The 16,224-nt window shown below is 33.7% G+C and overlaps 1 protein-coding gene across 6 annotated transcripts in view; it reads right to left on the reverse strand.

Annotated features, from left to right (window-relative positions):
- The window catches only part of ROBO1 (roundabout guidance receptor 1), a 1,106,753-nt gene that overhangs the window by 952,843 nt on the left and 137,686 nt on the right, over positions 1-16,224 (reverse strand). For all 6 annotated transcript variants that reach the window (XM_032276635.1, XM_032276644.1, XM_032276638.1 and 3 more), the window contains exon 2: positions 4,920-5,056. In XM_032276635.1, the coding sequence (XP_032132526.1) occupies positions 4,920-5,007 (88 nt within the window). In that variant the 5' untranslated portion in view covers positions 5,008-5,056. The remainder of the gene's footprint in view (positions 1-4,919; positions 5,057-16,224) is intronic.

Genomic DNA, 16,224 nt, shown 5'->3' on the forward strand with positions numbered 1-16,224 from the left:
ACTTTTACCTGGACATATCCCTAAAGTACTGTTGAGCAGTTTTGTGCAAAACACAAATAAATGGGAACTGACTAACTGACTTCCATTTCTCATCTTCGGGGGAGTTTTATTTTCTCGAACAAAACAAACAAAGACACAAACAAAAAACAACAGGAAAAAAAAAGGAAGAAAGTACTTGCTCAGGTATTTCAAAAATGATTGACATTATGATCAATTACTAAATCAATGGGCAGAGTGGAGGGAAAATAAATAAATGCATCCAATCACAGGAGTTTAACAGTAGATAAATATCCTGAGTATGTAACAAGAGACCTTCACGATTTGTAGGCACATGTGTGTGTGTATGTGTGTATATGCACATACACATAAACAAACACATAGGCATGCAATGTGATTAGGGATGAGCCCTCTGCAACCTTTGTGAAGCACCACAAGCAGCAGATCTCTTTCATGGGTTCCATTAGCCCACAACTGGCACTAGCTCATTAAACTTTGCAGAAGAATAGAGGACAGGAAACACAGCATGTTGGAAAGTGAGCCATCAGCAAGAGAACACCCATCTGACAGCTTTTTAAACTGGGTAAGTCCATTATTATTGTTCAAATTGAACGATAAAAAGTAACATTCAGAGAATATTTGGTTTCTCTTATGTTATGGTTTTCTTCTATGTAGTTTACAGAAATGTGTAAAGGTAAGTTTTTGTTACATTTTATTCATAGTGACTAATGGTTTTAGGCATCACATTTGGGTATAAGTCATGTTGATATCGACGTACTTTTAAGATGATTTTATGGTAAAAGGGGTCCATAAAGGAAAAATTGTCTAAGGCTTCTGTAAGTCATAATGCAGCCATGGTTTTTAGCTTCCTTTTATAGAATATTTACCTAATTAACATATTATTCTACTTTATTATAAATTCCCAACTACTTAATGTCTGGTTTAAGGTTTTACTAAGGCTTGGACAAAATGTAGGGGGAATTGTACCCACTAGTGAAACTTAACTTAGAATTTTGTAAAGTCAGTTTCAATAATATAGGTTAATTTTCACTGATCTGCTTTCTGTATTGAGCTAATGCCTTTCATCCAATAGGATCTATTATGTTTTTCAATCTAGAAATATTACTCTGAGATGAAGATAGCAAAAAAAAAATAAGCAAAACCAAAGCAAAAAAAAACCAGTAGTGGCACCAAATCTGCTTCTCCAAATCCTTGCAATATAGAAAACAAAGATCTCCAAATAACTTTTTCCCTTCCTCATGAAAATATGTCCTCAGAGAATAAACATTCTTTAAGTGTACTCAACATTAAAACCAAATCAACTCAACCACCTAAGGCAGAGGTTCTCAAATTTTCTGCCTGTTAGGTAATTTATAGATACTTGTAAAACTGCAGATCCCTGGGCTTCAAACCCAAGCTCTTTATTTCAGTGATTGTGCCATTAACCCTAGGAATCTTTATTTTTAAGAAACATCTCTGGTGCTTCTGAAAAAGCAAATCATGAAAAACATGTTGAGAGACAATTTCCTAGTCAGACAAATTTGTCAAGTAGCATGTAAAGTCAGATTACTTTGTGTATAATAAATACCTCTATCAATGCATAATTTAAGAGTTAAGAACATTTAAGTACTTTTATAGCAACATTTGATGCAATAATGGTAAGTTTTTATGTTTTTTTAAAAATAACTGACTTTCTAAACAGTTAGTGCAATTTAAAAAATTAAACTCTTGCCTATGAACAAGCAATCTCTATAGGTTTTAAAGGACATACACTTTCCTAATCATTGTCCATAGTTACTTTGCCATAGAAACTAATCGCAAATATTGGAAAACAATATACCTGTGAATCATAAACTTTGTAAGATGCATGCATGCAACATACTTGTTAAATAAAGTATCCCAAAAGAAATTCCTAAAGATTCTTTCTATTACATTAAGACTTCTGGAATTTATTTAATTTCAATTTGTGTTCACATTATAAAGAAGATTTTTAAAAAATCTGAAGTTAATCCTGAAGTCTATTCAAAATGTATTGAGCATACAAAAACTAACACAAAAACAAAACTTAGAAATATGTGGGGGTTGTATGTACACATTCGTTGTAATTTCTAAAATTTTGCATGATGATTTTTTTTTCCACAATTTATAATTTATTTATGGATGATTCAGACCTGGTTAACAGCTATTTTCAGTTCTCTTTCCTGGGATATAATAACAAGATAATAAAGTGGTGGTCAATGGATGGGTGGGGCAGATAAGCAGTAAATCATTTCAGAAAATTTCACACTCAAGGCTTGTTGACATGAGTCAGGGACAAGGAAATAACCCAGTCAGCACCTGCACCTTTAATGAAGGACAACACTGCTGCACATTTAGAGAATGGAGGGGAAAAAATAAATCATGCCTAACTTTAAAGTGGCCTGTCTGATTTATTCAAATAGAAATACAACCCTGTGGGTTTTCCTTGATGTATTTTCATTTAAAACATTGCAATATAAACCTAGAATTGAACTTTATTTTTTTACCATGGAGGTTTTTAAAAATTTCTAGTTCAATTCCACTATATGTAAAATGTATGCTTTAACAACATGTCACTTAACACTTGCTTTTCATTGTCTTCCTGACACCTTTGGCCATAAAAGGTAGATGTTTAAAATGTATACTTTTCTAGCAGATATTAAGTCATGATGAGGCATAGTCCAGAAACAGCCCGTATAAACAGATAACCTTACTTGGTTTAAGAATGTATTTCATTTGTGAATTAGAGATGAAGTAAATTAACATGAAAAATATCTACCAGTGGTTATCCAGTGGTTCTAATAAAAAGGAGGTGGGTTTTAATGGGCTCAACATGCAATGCAAGCAACAATTCGAATGGTTGACAAAGCCCAATTATTCTTAGAATCCATTTCTTCATCATTCCTTTCCTCTAAACCAATTTATTTTCAACAATAAGAGTATTTCTTGATTTACTATATACAAGTAATTTGTTTGCTTTCTCATATACCAACCATTTCATATACAATGTTATGAAGCATAACAGCAGTTTTAAAAATGTATTATACAGGGAGACAAAATAAAAAATGAAAAAAAACCTGAATGGGGCAATAAATCAATTCCAGACATTATGTTCAAGTATTTTAATATTTAATTACACCAAGTTACCTAGCCACAGCTTGAAGTAAAAACTACTTCATTGATGTGGTAATAAAATAATCTGCATTGTGCCAGTGTTTTAATTGATCCTTTTTTTTTGTACCCTGAGAAATCTTGTTCCTGTAGACATCTTGGCTAATGCTAACTCATGGAGCCAAGTACTACAGAATATAAAATTCTCCTTATCTTTTTAGGAGCAGGTTATATTTTTTCATCCGATTGTTTATTATTAGAAATACATGTCTGATGAAGCAGATTTTGTTTTCTTCAAAGAAATGAATCAGTTGAATAAGAAACTATGTTTTGCTTTAAAAAAGACACTGATTTTTTGCCTTCAAAGTTTTTGCCTCCTCTGAGATATGCTCAATTCAATCCAGATTCAAGGTATCTAACAAACATATTAAAGCTAGAAAAACAATGAGAAGAATCAAGACTTCTCTACATTCTGAGATTAATGGGAAGGAGGGGACATTCTAAGGCCAATGAGTTCTTTCGGAAGATTTTCTCCCTTGCCTGGAGCCAGTGCTCCTAGATGAAGGCAGTTATGAAAATGACTTCCGCTCTGTAGGTGTTCTTTTTGAAAAGCTAACAGCATACTTCTTTTGACAGGGAAATTACTTTGAAATGATTCTTGAACTCTGTAGTCCTGAAAAAAGAGGGCATCTAACTGTATGCATCCCATTTGGGGTTACCTTTATTTCTTTTTAAGAAAGTGTTGCCTTCAATGGGCCCTGAGTAATCAATTTGTGTGGTGTATTTTTTAACTAACTGATGACCAAACTATCACCTTTGTAACCAATTTACATATTATATTAGACAATGAAGTCATATACATTAGAAGTATTTGCATGTAAAATAGTAATCACAGAGGTTTGACAGATTTTGCACCTAGGTGTTCAAGTTGATTTGTCTTCTCTAAAATTACGCAATATCCTTTTGAATAAAAAGGTAATATTTTTTATTACCTAGATAAACCTTGTACCTTCAGACCATATATACTCATACATACATTCCTTCTCCACTCGATAGTAGTTCCAACTAAATTGGTGGAAAATCAAAGTAAAATTCATTTATCTGACTTATCTGTCATCCTTAAAAGTAGAGAAAACCAAGGAATTATTTGTGTAGTTCAATCAAAGGTAGTTCAAACTTCACTTAACAATTTTAAATTTTGATATCCTGCTCAATAATGACACCATGGACTAAATTTTTTGACCTGTAGGAGTTATCAGTTGGCCATACAGTTTAAGGAGAATTATACTTAAGCTGTATCTATACAGTGGTAATTATGGTAGCAACACAGCACCCTGGTGCACTTTTATTCTTACATTGTTCAGCCTGTTAATTAACATGTTACTACTCTAAGAAATGTCAGTTTTCCATGTTTCACTTTTTTGATGTTCCTTTTCTATGGTACTGACATGCATTGTAGCTTAGGTTTTCTTTGTGCATCTTTTCCTTTCTGTAATTTTACTTCTGCCACTCTAATTCACTTAGTTAATATAACACTCCTTACACGTCTCAGCACAGTGAGTATTTCTCAACGTTCTGTTCCTCTTGGGAATTAATAAAGTGCTCTCTATTCAAGAATAATAATTCGATCCCTGAAATTGATCAGCACTCATACTCAAGAAGACATTCACACGGACTTACAAGTTGCAAAGAAAATGAACAAATTTGATTCATAACACACACAATAAAAAGTGAATTTAAAGCAAATCAGGAATACTGGTTAAGTGTTGATGAAACAAATGCATGGCACTTACCTGGGATAAGCTGGGCCAGAAGCAGGTGATTTGGGGATAAGCTGAGGAGTGATATTATGACCAAAAAAGGAGCATGTTTCCATTTCATCTTTGTCCCTTGCTTGCATTACACCCAGCCAGTGATAGATATGTGTTATCTAGGGAGATAATAAAGCAACAACAAAATTATTATTTTTTTAACAGTTATTTATGTTGAGGGAAAGAGAATGTCAAAATATTTTGTGAAACATTGCAGTTCAAATAGGTTTGAAATGTTATTTTTTGAAATGATGGAACATAATTAAAATTATTACATAATTGAATGAATTGTGCAGATATTTCATGATACTGAACAAATGTGGTATTTATTAATTTTGAAAACTCATTTGCAAGTCAGATATTAATCACAAATGATTCCTTGGCTTTCTCTAATTTTAAGGATGCCAGATAAGTCAGATAAATGAATTTTACTTTGATTTTCCACCAATTTAATTGGAACACCCTCATCACATTTAGAAAACTCTGAAGTTAATCATTCATTAAATAAATACTTACAAACTCATTATAATGAGTCAAGCACTATGCTGCTTTGGATGTATAGCAGAAAACAAAACCACAAAGTTGCTCTTCACTCAGGTGCATAGACACCTTGAAGCTACCTTAATTATGTGAATTCACAAACAGATTTTTAAAAGTTATTAGGTAGTCTATTCTGAATATGACAGGGAAACACAAGATAGCATCCTGTAAGCAACAAAGCTCACAATAATTGAGGGCTTTTACAAGATAATAACAAATGATAGCAATATAGACGACTGGTTAATTTTGCCAGGGACAATTGACCAAGCTTATATGGAAGAAGTGGCATTTTAAGATACGAGATAATATCTAGTAAGTGGAAAATAAAACAATATTTAGAGAGGACAAAATAACCAAATTTTCAAAGATGGTATGCATATACATAAATTCTGTGGTATGTTTATTTATATATAAATTTTATCATAGATAGGTAGATACAGATATATTCCCATGATATAATGATACCTTTAGGCTACTCCTAAGGAAAGTAGTTGTTTGGCTGGATGATGGGGTTTGCCAAAAAGTAATGTAATTGGGAGCTTATAAAATGGGATAAGTAATGTAGGTAATGAAGAGCTACTGCATATTTTAATAATAGATAATATGATCTGCAGATCAAAACTACATTGAGATACCATCTCACGCCAGTTAGAATGGCGATCATTAAAAAGTCTGGAGACAACATATGCTGGAGAGGATGTGGAGAAATAGTAACACTTTTACACTGTTGGTGGGAGTATAAATTAGTTCAACCATTGTGGAAGACAGTGTGGTGATTCCTCAAGGACCTAGAAATAGAAATTCCATTTGACCCAGCAATCCCATCACTGGGTATATATCCAAAGGATTATAAAGTGTTCTATTATACGGACACATGCACACGAATGTTCATTACAGCACTGTTTACAATAGCAAAGACTTAGAACTAACCCAAATGTCCATCGATGACAGACTGGACAGGGAAAATGTGGCACATATACACCATGGAATACTATGTAGCCATAAAAAAACGATGAGTTCATGTCCTTTGTAGGGACATAGATGAACCTGGAAACCATCATTCTCAGCCAACTGACACAAGAACAGAAAACCAAACACTGCATGTTCTCACTCACAGGTGGGTGTTGAACAATAAGAGCCCATGGACACAGGGAGGGGAGCATCACATACTGGGGTCTGTGGGAGGGATACAGGGGAGGGACAGCAGGGGGTGAGGAGTTGGGGAAGAATTGCATGGGGAGAAATGCCCTATATAGGTGATGGAGAGGAAGGCAGAAAACTACATTGACATGTGTGTACCTATGCAACAATCTTAAATGTTCTTCACATGTACCCCAAAACCTTAAACGCAATAAAATATGTATTTTTAAAAACTGATAATATGATATGAATAATATAGAAGATAACTCTGGTTGGAATATACAAGTGTACTTGGCAGCACTTGGCAAATTTTAGATTTGAGAGTTGGGAAGTAGAAGGACTTAATCTTTTAAGAATATTTTTACTATTTAGTAAAAAATAGGTAAAAAAAAATCTAGTACTATATGAAAAGTAATTTATCCTCCGCAGTGAAGTTCTAACATTTATTTTTGTGACACTCAGAATAACAAAGTGAAAAGAGGTTACTAATTTATTACTGTCCGTTAACTGGACATAGCTATTTTGTCTATTTGATTTGAGCTGTACTTATTTTATGACTTATCAATGCAGAGGTAATTGCCAAGTTTTCCTCCAGCAAAGGTGTCTAATCCTCTATCCAGACAGCTACAATCACCTGACTTTACTTGAGATATTTAGGGATTATTTCCTGTCTCGAAAATTATCTGTAAGCAACTTCGATCTGAGTTAGAACCTTGCCTCAAAAAATATACTTGGTTACTGTACTTTCATATTTATTGCCTGACTTCTTTGTCTTGGGGCTAATGTTCTTGTAACTCTCCTTATCCTACCTTATCACTCATCACTGATATTATATACCTACATTATAAACCTAGATGAATATTTTTACTCTTTTATCCATACTATGCAGTTGTTAGTTTGTCCAAAATCTCTTTTACTGGGTTATCCATTGAATGTTTTGGCTTATGATCACATTCCTCAGTGAAGTATAAATGATTTGTTTCTCCACAGAAAATGTGTAAGTATACTGGATACTGGTCATTTCTGCTTGGCTGCATTTTGATGTAATAGTTGCCCTATCTTCTTGGTTTCTGCTTGCCTAAGGAGTTTCTCAGATTCCTTTTCCAATTGATTGCTGAGTGTCCTAGACATAGAGTCCTGTTTGGAATAAACCCTAGACCTCTGATTTCTTAAATGTGTATACGCAGTTGTATCTTAGCTCTTGATGTAAATGAAAATGTGTATGAATCTTAAGGATATTTATGACTTGCATAGTAATTAAAATTTAGAATGGTTACATTTGTTAAATGATATTTTATAATACATTTATTAAAAATGAGATTTTAATGTCTGTGGCTAATTACATTTATCTGTTGTTTATTAATAGTTACTTATAGCTTGTTTGTAGCAGGCAGATATTGATAAAATAAAGAGCCAAATCAAACATGCACATTTTCACTTTAAAATGAATGCAATTATCATAAGAAAATAAACCTGAAAGTACAAATACTTATAATTGATTGAATTCCCCCAAGTTATATTATGCAACAGGCAGACAGTATTTTGAATATCTGTAAGGTTTTATGATTAATTTTCCTCAAATACATTTTCATTATCCAGGACCAGTTCTGTGAACGTATGTAGTAAGTGGCTAAGAACATAATATGATTTTTAAGGTAATACCCACAAATCAGAAATTACAAATCAGAAATGGGAATTGCATTATTAGCTATTGTACACATATCACTTCAGTAATTTGAAGTTTTGGTTTGCTTTTAATAGATTTTACTTTTTACAGTAGCTTTAGGTTTAGAGCAAAACTGAGTGGAAGACACAGAGGTTTATCTTTAACTTCTGGCTCTTACACAATTTCATTCCCTGCCCTTGCATAGCCTCCCCCATTGACAACTCCCACCAGAATGGTGCATTTGTTAAAACTGATCAGCCTACATTAACACACCATTACCATCCAAAGTCCATAGTTTACATTAAGGTTTACTCTTGATGCTGTGCATTTTATGGGTTTGAACAAATGTATATGACAAATGGCAAATATCATGGTATTATACAGAATAGTTTCACTGGCCACAAAATCCTATGTACTTCATCTACATCCCTCCTCCTTCCTAAGTCCTAGAAACCACTGATCTCTTTATTATCTCCATAGTTCTGCCTTTCTTGAAATGTCATATAGGTGTAACCATAAAGTACGCAGCCTTTTAAAATTGGCTACATATGACGTACACTTAATAATCAATATACATTTAAGTTTCCTCCATGTTTTTTCTTTTCATGTCTTGACAGGTAATGTCTTTTCAGCTCTGAATAACATTCCCTTGTCTGGATGTACCATGGTTTGTTTTCCATTTACCTATTGAAGGACATCTGGAGTTCTTCCAAATTATGGTGATTATGAATAAAGCTGGTATAAATACCCATATGCAGGTTTTTGTGTGGAGCTGTTTTAAACACATCTGGGTAAATAAAAATCATGTGATTGCTCAATTATATGGTAAGACAAAACTTATTGTTGCAAGAAACTTTCAAATTGTCGTTCTAAGTGGCTACACCATTTGCCTTTCCTCTAGTAATGAATAGGAGTTCCTGTTGCTCAACATCCTTGCTATCAGCTGGTGTTATCAGTGTTCTAGGTTGTGACTATTCTAGCAGGTATGCAGTGGTACACAGTGTTTCCAAAATCTCAAGCTAGGAAATGGAAAACTTGATAAGAAGTGTTTTTGCGTGTGTGTGTGTGTGTGTGTGTGTGTGTGTGTGTGTGTGTTATAAATTGGCTAATCTATATCTACTAGAGTTGTGTTGAGTAATAATGTGTATACAAGTCCATTGTTTACTGATAATTTGCTGCTACTTCTGTTTAGTTGGAAGTGCATTTCATGGATTTGACTTGAAATTTAAAAAGTCAGAAGTATATAATACCTTTGAAAAATGCAGGATTGATGCTTTCAAACAGACAAGGCAAACTGGACAAATTACTACCAAGCTCTTTTTTAAGTTAGTATACTGTCAAACTTCCGATAATAAGTATATTATTTTAAAATAAGATGCACATAAAAATTAGAGTACATGAAGCACAATTTTAAGTCTGAATTAATTAAAACATTTCATTATTTTCATGTATTAAAAACAACCTATATTTTGTTTACATTGCATTTAAGTATTTCACGTATATTTAGGAAACTCTTTCCTCCTAAAAACAGTCAAATGTTATACCTTTAGTCTGTTTAAATTGTGCTAAACCCCAAACTATTACATCTTACACTATCAGTACTAACTTTTTGACTTCACTTATGTACTTGGATTTGCTTTACAAAATGAGGCAAGAATGGCAACTAAGAACAAAAGACTCTTGGAAAATAAATTTAAAATTAAGACTGAGAATAGTGTAAGCACAGCATTTTGAAAATGGCTTTTGTTTGAAAATTGCTTTCTTTTTGTCTTGGTGTACATGAGTATACTTTTAAGGAATCATCTTCATGAATTTGAACATTTGTTTTGAAAAACAATGCATGATGTAGAGAGTTTTAATTTTGGCTGTAAAAGAAAAAAGAAAAAATATTCTGATGGACTATATTTTATTGCTTTTCATTAGATCATCTTAAAATGTCTTTATTCTTGAACTAATTCTATTAATAATAAGAATGGAATCTATGAATACAAAGTATAGGAGTGATGACAAGACAAAGACAAATCTTGAAAATTGGGCAGCAGAGTTCAGCAGGAGTTACAGAACTAAGGGTATTAGCAAGATTCTCTAACTCATCACCTCATTTCTTAAAGATTCTGTATATGTAGGCACAGCTACATTGCAAATCACAGCAGTTTTATTTAGACAGATCATGGGCCTTATTTCCAATTAAGCTTCCATTCATTTCATGAAAGACTAATTAATTCTTATCACATTTTCAGGATGCAGAAATTTTAAACACACTGTGAAGAGACTCAGGGCACAGTGATAAGCCTCAGGCTGTATATCGCAAATGTGGTAATTTGAGATTCTTACTCTAAGTCCACATTGTACTTAAGTACCTGCTCGAAGCTGGAAAAAGAGTCAAAGACTTTTTTTAAACATAATGTGTAAGTATACTTAAAATAGCACATCTATTAGTCTTATGTAGACAGATATGTTATCGATTAATAATACAGAGAAAAAATAAGTAATCTGAAGCACACATCCTTTTAGAATCTTATCCTTCAACCTACACCAAATTCGGGAAAAGCAGCATTTTGGCAAACAGAGATAACATTAATGCTGCTGACCTGCTATACTCCTAGACTTCCAAAAATGTTAACTTCTTGTTGTCTTGTACATTTCACTGTGTTTAAAGACATTGCAATGTAATTGGTTACTAATCAGTTACACTGAAAAAACTTTAAAATACCAAATACCAGCAAAAATATACCTTACCATCCTAGTCTGTGTACTTTTAAATTTTATATCAGCAAAAATATACCTTACCGTCCTATTCTGTGTACTTTTAAATTTTATATCAGCAAAAATATACCTTACCATCCTATTCTGTGTACTTTATTTTTTATTTTAATTTTTACCACTTCCTCCATTGCACAGTGGCTGCGGCACGCCTCACCCAAGGAGAGTATGATACCTACCTGATGGTATTTCTCTACCCGTCCTGGTAGATCAACACAAAAGACACAAACTCTTAGGAGATCTATGGTCCCACCCATCATCTGAGATTTTAGGGCAAGCTTAGATCCCCCTACTACAAAATCTCCTGGTGCTCTCTTGAAAACACCTCCTCTGGCAGGAAGCCAACCAGCTCAGGCCATTGCAGCAACTCTACCAAACAACCGTGCTTCCAGGAAGGAGAAAACAACAGCTAATTCCACTGCCTGCAATATCCTGGCTAATCAGAGGTCCTGAGCCTGTCCATGTGACAACTTCACCATTGGCACAGCTAGCATTCAAGAAAGCCAGCACAGTAAATCTACTTACAACTAAGTACTCTCACAATCCACCTCACTCCCTTACCACTTCCACCAGAGCAGGTGCTGGTATTCAGGGTTGGGAGACATATTCTGTGTACTTTAGGTTTTACTGTATTATCATCTTAGGATGGTCATTACAAAGAAAGGCTAAATAATGATTTTATCACTACAAAATGAGAATCTGAAGTATAAGATGGCTTTTATAACCCTGCGTGTGAAGTATTCAAAATACTGATTGACATCTTCAAATAAAGTACTAGATGAAGCCTGAAGAGAGTCAAACTAATAATCTTTAAAAGTTCTACTTAATGTTTGATATCTGTTCAGCACGTTTAAGCCAGCACTTTACCCTGGTTTAAAGCAATGATTATATGACTTTTGGATTAGCTATTTTTAATATAGTGCATTCTTAGAATTCATAAGTGAATTTCAAGACTAAAATATAAAATCAATAAGAGTAAGATGGTTGTCAACTGCTGCCTAGACTATGTTATCAAAATGATGAAAAAGCAGATATGTATAAAAATAAACATAATGTCTAACCACAGGGCATGATGAAGATAAACACTAGCTTCTCCAGTGTAGCTACCATAATCATTAAAGAATCAATGGCAAATTAAACTTACAAATCCATAGGGGTAGGGGGCGGGAGAAAAAACACAGCAGTAAGTGCAGAAAGGCTAGAATCAATTTTTCACCCTAAACATAATGAGGTTTATTAGTATTGCTAACATAAAGGCAAAGATAAAGACAGCAAAACGGACATATTATCTTCTTTCACTTTAATTATAGGGTTGCTTCAGGCAGAATTAGTTTTCTGACTTGCTTAAGATTGCATTCCTATATTAATAAAATTATTTCAAGAATAAAGACATTTTAAGATGATCTAATAAAAAGCAATAAAATATAGCCTATCAGAATATTTTTCTTATTTTATAGCTAAAATTAAAACTGTCTATATCATGTATTTTTTTCAAAATGAATGTTCAGATTCACGAATGTGATTCCTTAACAGTATACTCATGTACACCAAGACAAAAAGAAAGCAATTTTCAAACAAAAGCAATTTTCAAAATGCTGCGCTTACACTAGCTCAGACAGATGAATTCTATGCCCACTTGACCTTCAATCATATTGTTCATTTCATCATTCTGATGAAAATTAGTGGGACACATGATGTCTGGTCATCCTAAAGTGAATTCAGTAGCAGACATATTTTTCTGAACAATATCTTCATTCCAGAAATGTAAGATGGAAATACACATCAGTAACATCACTCCTCTAATAAATGTTGCCTGTGATTAGATAGATTTATCTTAGACTGATATTAAAAATAGAAGAAAATGCCTGAATGTTAGTTTGGTAGAAGACAAGTTACATATGAAGCTGATCTGGCTTGACACATGTTAAGAGGGAGAAGCGTAGAGTGGGAAGAAGAAAAGAGAGTGAGAGAGCACAAGAATGAGAGAAAACTAGAGAAACAGAACAGTTGTTTAGCGTGTTTAGCTGGCAAATCCAGGCATTAATAACAGATGGAGTATACAGCAAGTGAGGTAGTTACCTCCAGAATGACCCTGCCTTTAGAGAGTGTCACCGTCATCATTCTCTTCTGTTTAGTCTAAATGAAAAAGAATGTCTGCTAATTTTTTCACTTTAGAGACCAAAGCTTTAATTAAAACTAGCTACGATGTAAATTAAAGACAAACAAAAATCCACTTTGTGGCACTTTAACATTTCAATAAGTACAAATGCCTGATGAGGTTTTTAAAAAGTACATTTAATGGAACATGATGTCACTATTGGAATAATGTCTTTAAAACAAAAACATGACTATACCAAAATTTATACTAAAATGATATTTGTATGCCTACATTTCATTAATTTAATAAATGTTATTTGGGAACTTATTATACATCATCCTAAGATACAAAAATAAATGACAGTGCCTACCCAAGAAGAGTTTACAGTAGGGCAGGGGAGCAGATGGAGATAAGTTAAATACAGTGGTAATTTATATGAATATAACAGTATAAATACAATCAGATCAAAGAGAGAACAAAGTATGCAGGTTTCTGAAAAATTGGAAAATGTTCATCCCAGAAGTGAACTTAGAGATAGAATTTGAAAGAACAGTAGTTGTTGACTGAGCCAAAAGAGTTCAGGACTAGAGAATAAGGAAATTATAAAGGAAAGCACCAGCAGTGCAGAGGCACGGAGGAAAGTCTTTATGTTTGAAGAACAATAGATGGTTTCATTTGGATGGGATTTCAAATAAATACAAGTAGGAAGTTGTGACTGAAGATGAAGATAAAAAAATAGAATGAAGCAAAATGTAAATGGTTTTGTGTGCAAAACAGACATTTAAGCTGAAGAATGAACTGAACAAATGCTATTTTTGGCCAAAAGCTCTATGAGCATGGACCTGAACTGGAAAAACTGGAGGTCATGAACTGGCAAAGGTCTGTATTATAATATTTGATAATTCTATTACCATGTCTACCATGTAAAAATCACTAAATATTTGTTGAGTTAATGGAAGGATGAATGAAAACAGTAGGACGAACACAGACACATGTGGCTGAACTAATATGCTTGCAGAAAAGATGAAGTACAAACATAAAAGCTATAATATTCATAACATCTAGGTGTTTGTGAAGATTGCCTTTACCTTAGGAAAGAATTTGTGGTAGATTAAAAAAAAAATGGAATGCCTACAAAACATTCTATTTACTGATACTTACCAGAGTAAAATGTACTCAGTTTTTATCCACATTTGCTTTCATTTTGTACAGAAATTAATTGCAAACACACTGCCTTGAATGTGTATGAAACCTAAAATTAGTTGAATACTATTGGGAGAGGAGTCACAGGATCATTTTTAAATGGATGTGACATTGACATTAAAATCTATTACATTGGATTTGATTTTTTAGTGTCTGAATACCTACGTTTTTACTGTTCATATTAAAGCGTGATATTAATTTCTAAACCATGAGTATATTGTCCATTAATACTTAAATGAGCTGCAAATTTTTACATTGCTTTAGAGCAAATAGCTCTACAAATATTATTATTCTAAAGGCATACACAGCCTAGTCAATCTTAGCGATTGCTTTTCCTTATGTTGGGTTAGTTTATGAAGCTATAGCAGCAGGGTGAGGACAAAAGGAACAAGCATTAAATTTCAGACGGACGATTAAATAATGCTCCAGTAAGAGAGACATTAATGAAGTAACAGAAGAGAAGGTCAAAAGTAATTTTCATATGTCAACACGCACAAAGACGTAACAAAAAGATTCACACACAAAAGGCTGCCCATGAAAGGCGGGGAAAATTTTTTCTGACTGTCAATTGTGTTGCGTGCATACTAGAAGCCAAGGCTTTTTGAAAGGCATTTACCTTTAAACCATTCCTTGCTCCTTTGAATGTCCTCAGCAGGACCAGAAATGGAGGATTCAATTTTCAAAGATAATTGTGTCAGATAACTGTCTCATGCCTTTTCAGAATGAATCTGATAAACACCTAATTACTAACCAAGTGATTTCAGAGCTACACAGCTGGGCTGAGAAGGCTAAGGCTACTGCAAAAGACTTGGTCATCCATTGTATAAAGATGAAAATGCACTTGGATTGCAAATTAATTTAAATTTGGCTAATGCAATTTTACCAACTATTGCAAGGAAGAATTTATTATTCTAATGAAAGAGTATAAATTCAACATTAAATCAATGACAGCCACACAAAAAACTTCACACCATAACTCATCAGAAAAAAATCTACTGGAACTAAAAATAGGTGTGTAGAAATTTCAGGCAGTTTGCTGTCTTTGGGCAAGCTTTGTGCTATACTGATGGTATTCTAGTATTTTGTAGGAAAAATTAGCATGTTAATATTTTTGCATATTAGATCGAGGCTTAACTCTTATTGCTTATGGCTAGATATATTAGCCATAATCGATAACTATTCATGTTTAAATGTATACACACGTATATTCACTGACTCTTAACTACTTATGTGATTCCCTGTCATATTCCTGGCCTTTCTCTGTGATGTCCCACCGTATATTCTAGGTGGTCACATGTAGTTTAATGCCTAAAACTAGGGCCCAGTATTATGTACTGCCTTGATATCTGGTGAAATTGAGATGGCATGAAATAAAGATGTCCTAAAATGGCTTTTTGTAAGTTCCCTTCACATTCTGCTTTCATGGATGAGGTCCCCTGTCAAAATAACCCTCCTTATCAAGGAGACCAGGCACAGTTTCCTGAATAGCAGTTTTCATTACCTCGCTAGACTACAGAATTGCTCAAATAAGCCAAGCCAATCACATCCTCCTGGAGGAACCAAAGGGCATCTCACCTGCTTTATGCATCAATAACCCCTACCCCTTGAACTTCTGGCTGCTGACTCTCTTCAGGAGTGTTACCCCTCTGTGACTCTGCTTAGTGAGTGGTATTCTCTACCCCGAAGCTGTGAGTATATGTGGATAACTGGAGATCAACTGCTGTTGATCTAACCTGCAGGTGTTGGGTGTCATATATTCAACCATCCCCATAACCCTAGGGCAAGAATCCCTCTCTCATCCACAAAGAAATAAAGAGATTATTAAAACCTCATAAAACGACTTAGATTGGTCTAATGCTCAAACCTGTCTGTTCTTT

This window comes from Sapajus apella, unplaced genomic scaffold (genome assembly GCF_009761245.1).
Source record: "Sapajus apella isolate SASKATOON/1434 unplaced genomic scaffold, GSC_monkey_1.0 scaffold8, whole genome shotgun sequence".
Classification (NCBI taxonomy): Eukaryota; Metazoa; Chordata; class Mammalia; order Primates; family Cebidae; genus Sapajus; species Sapajus apella.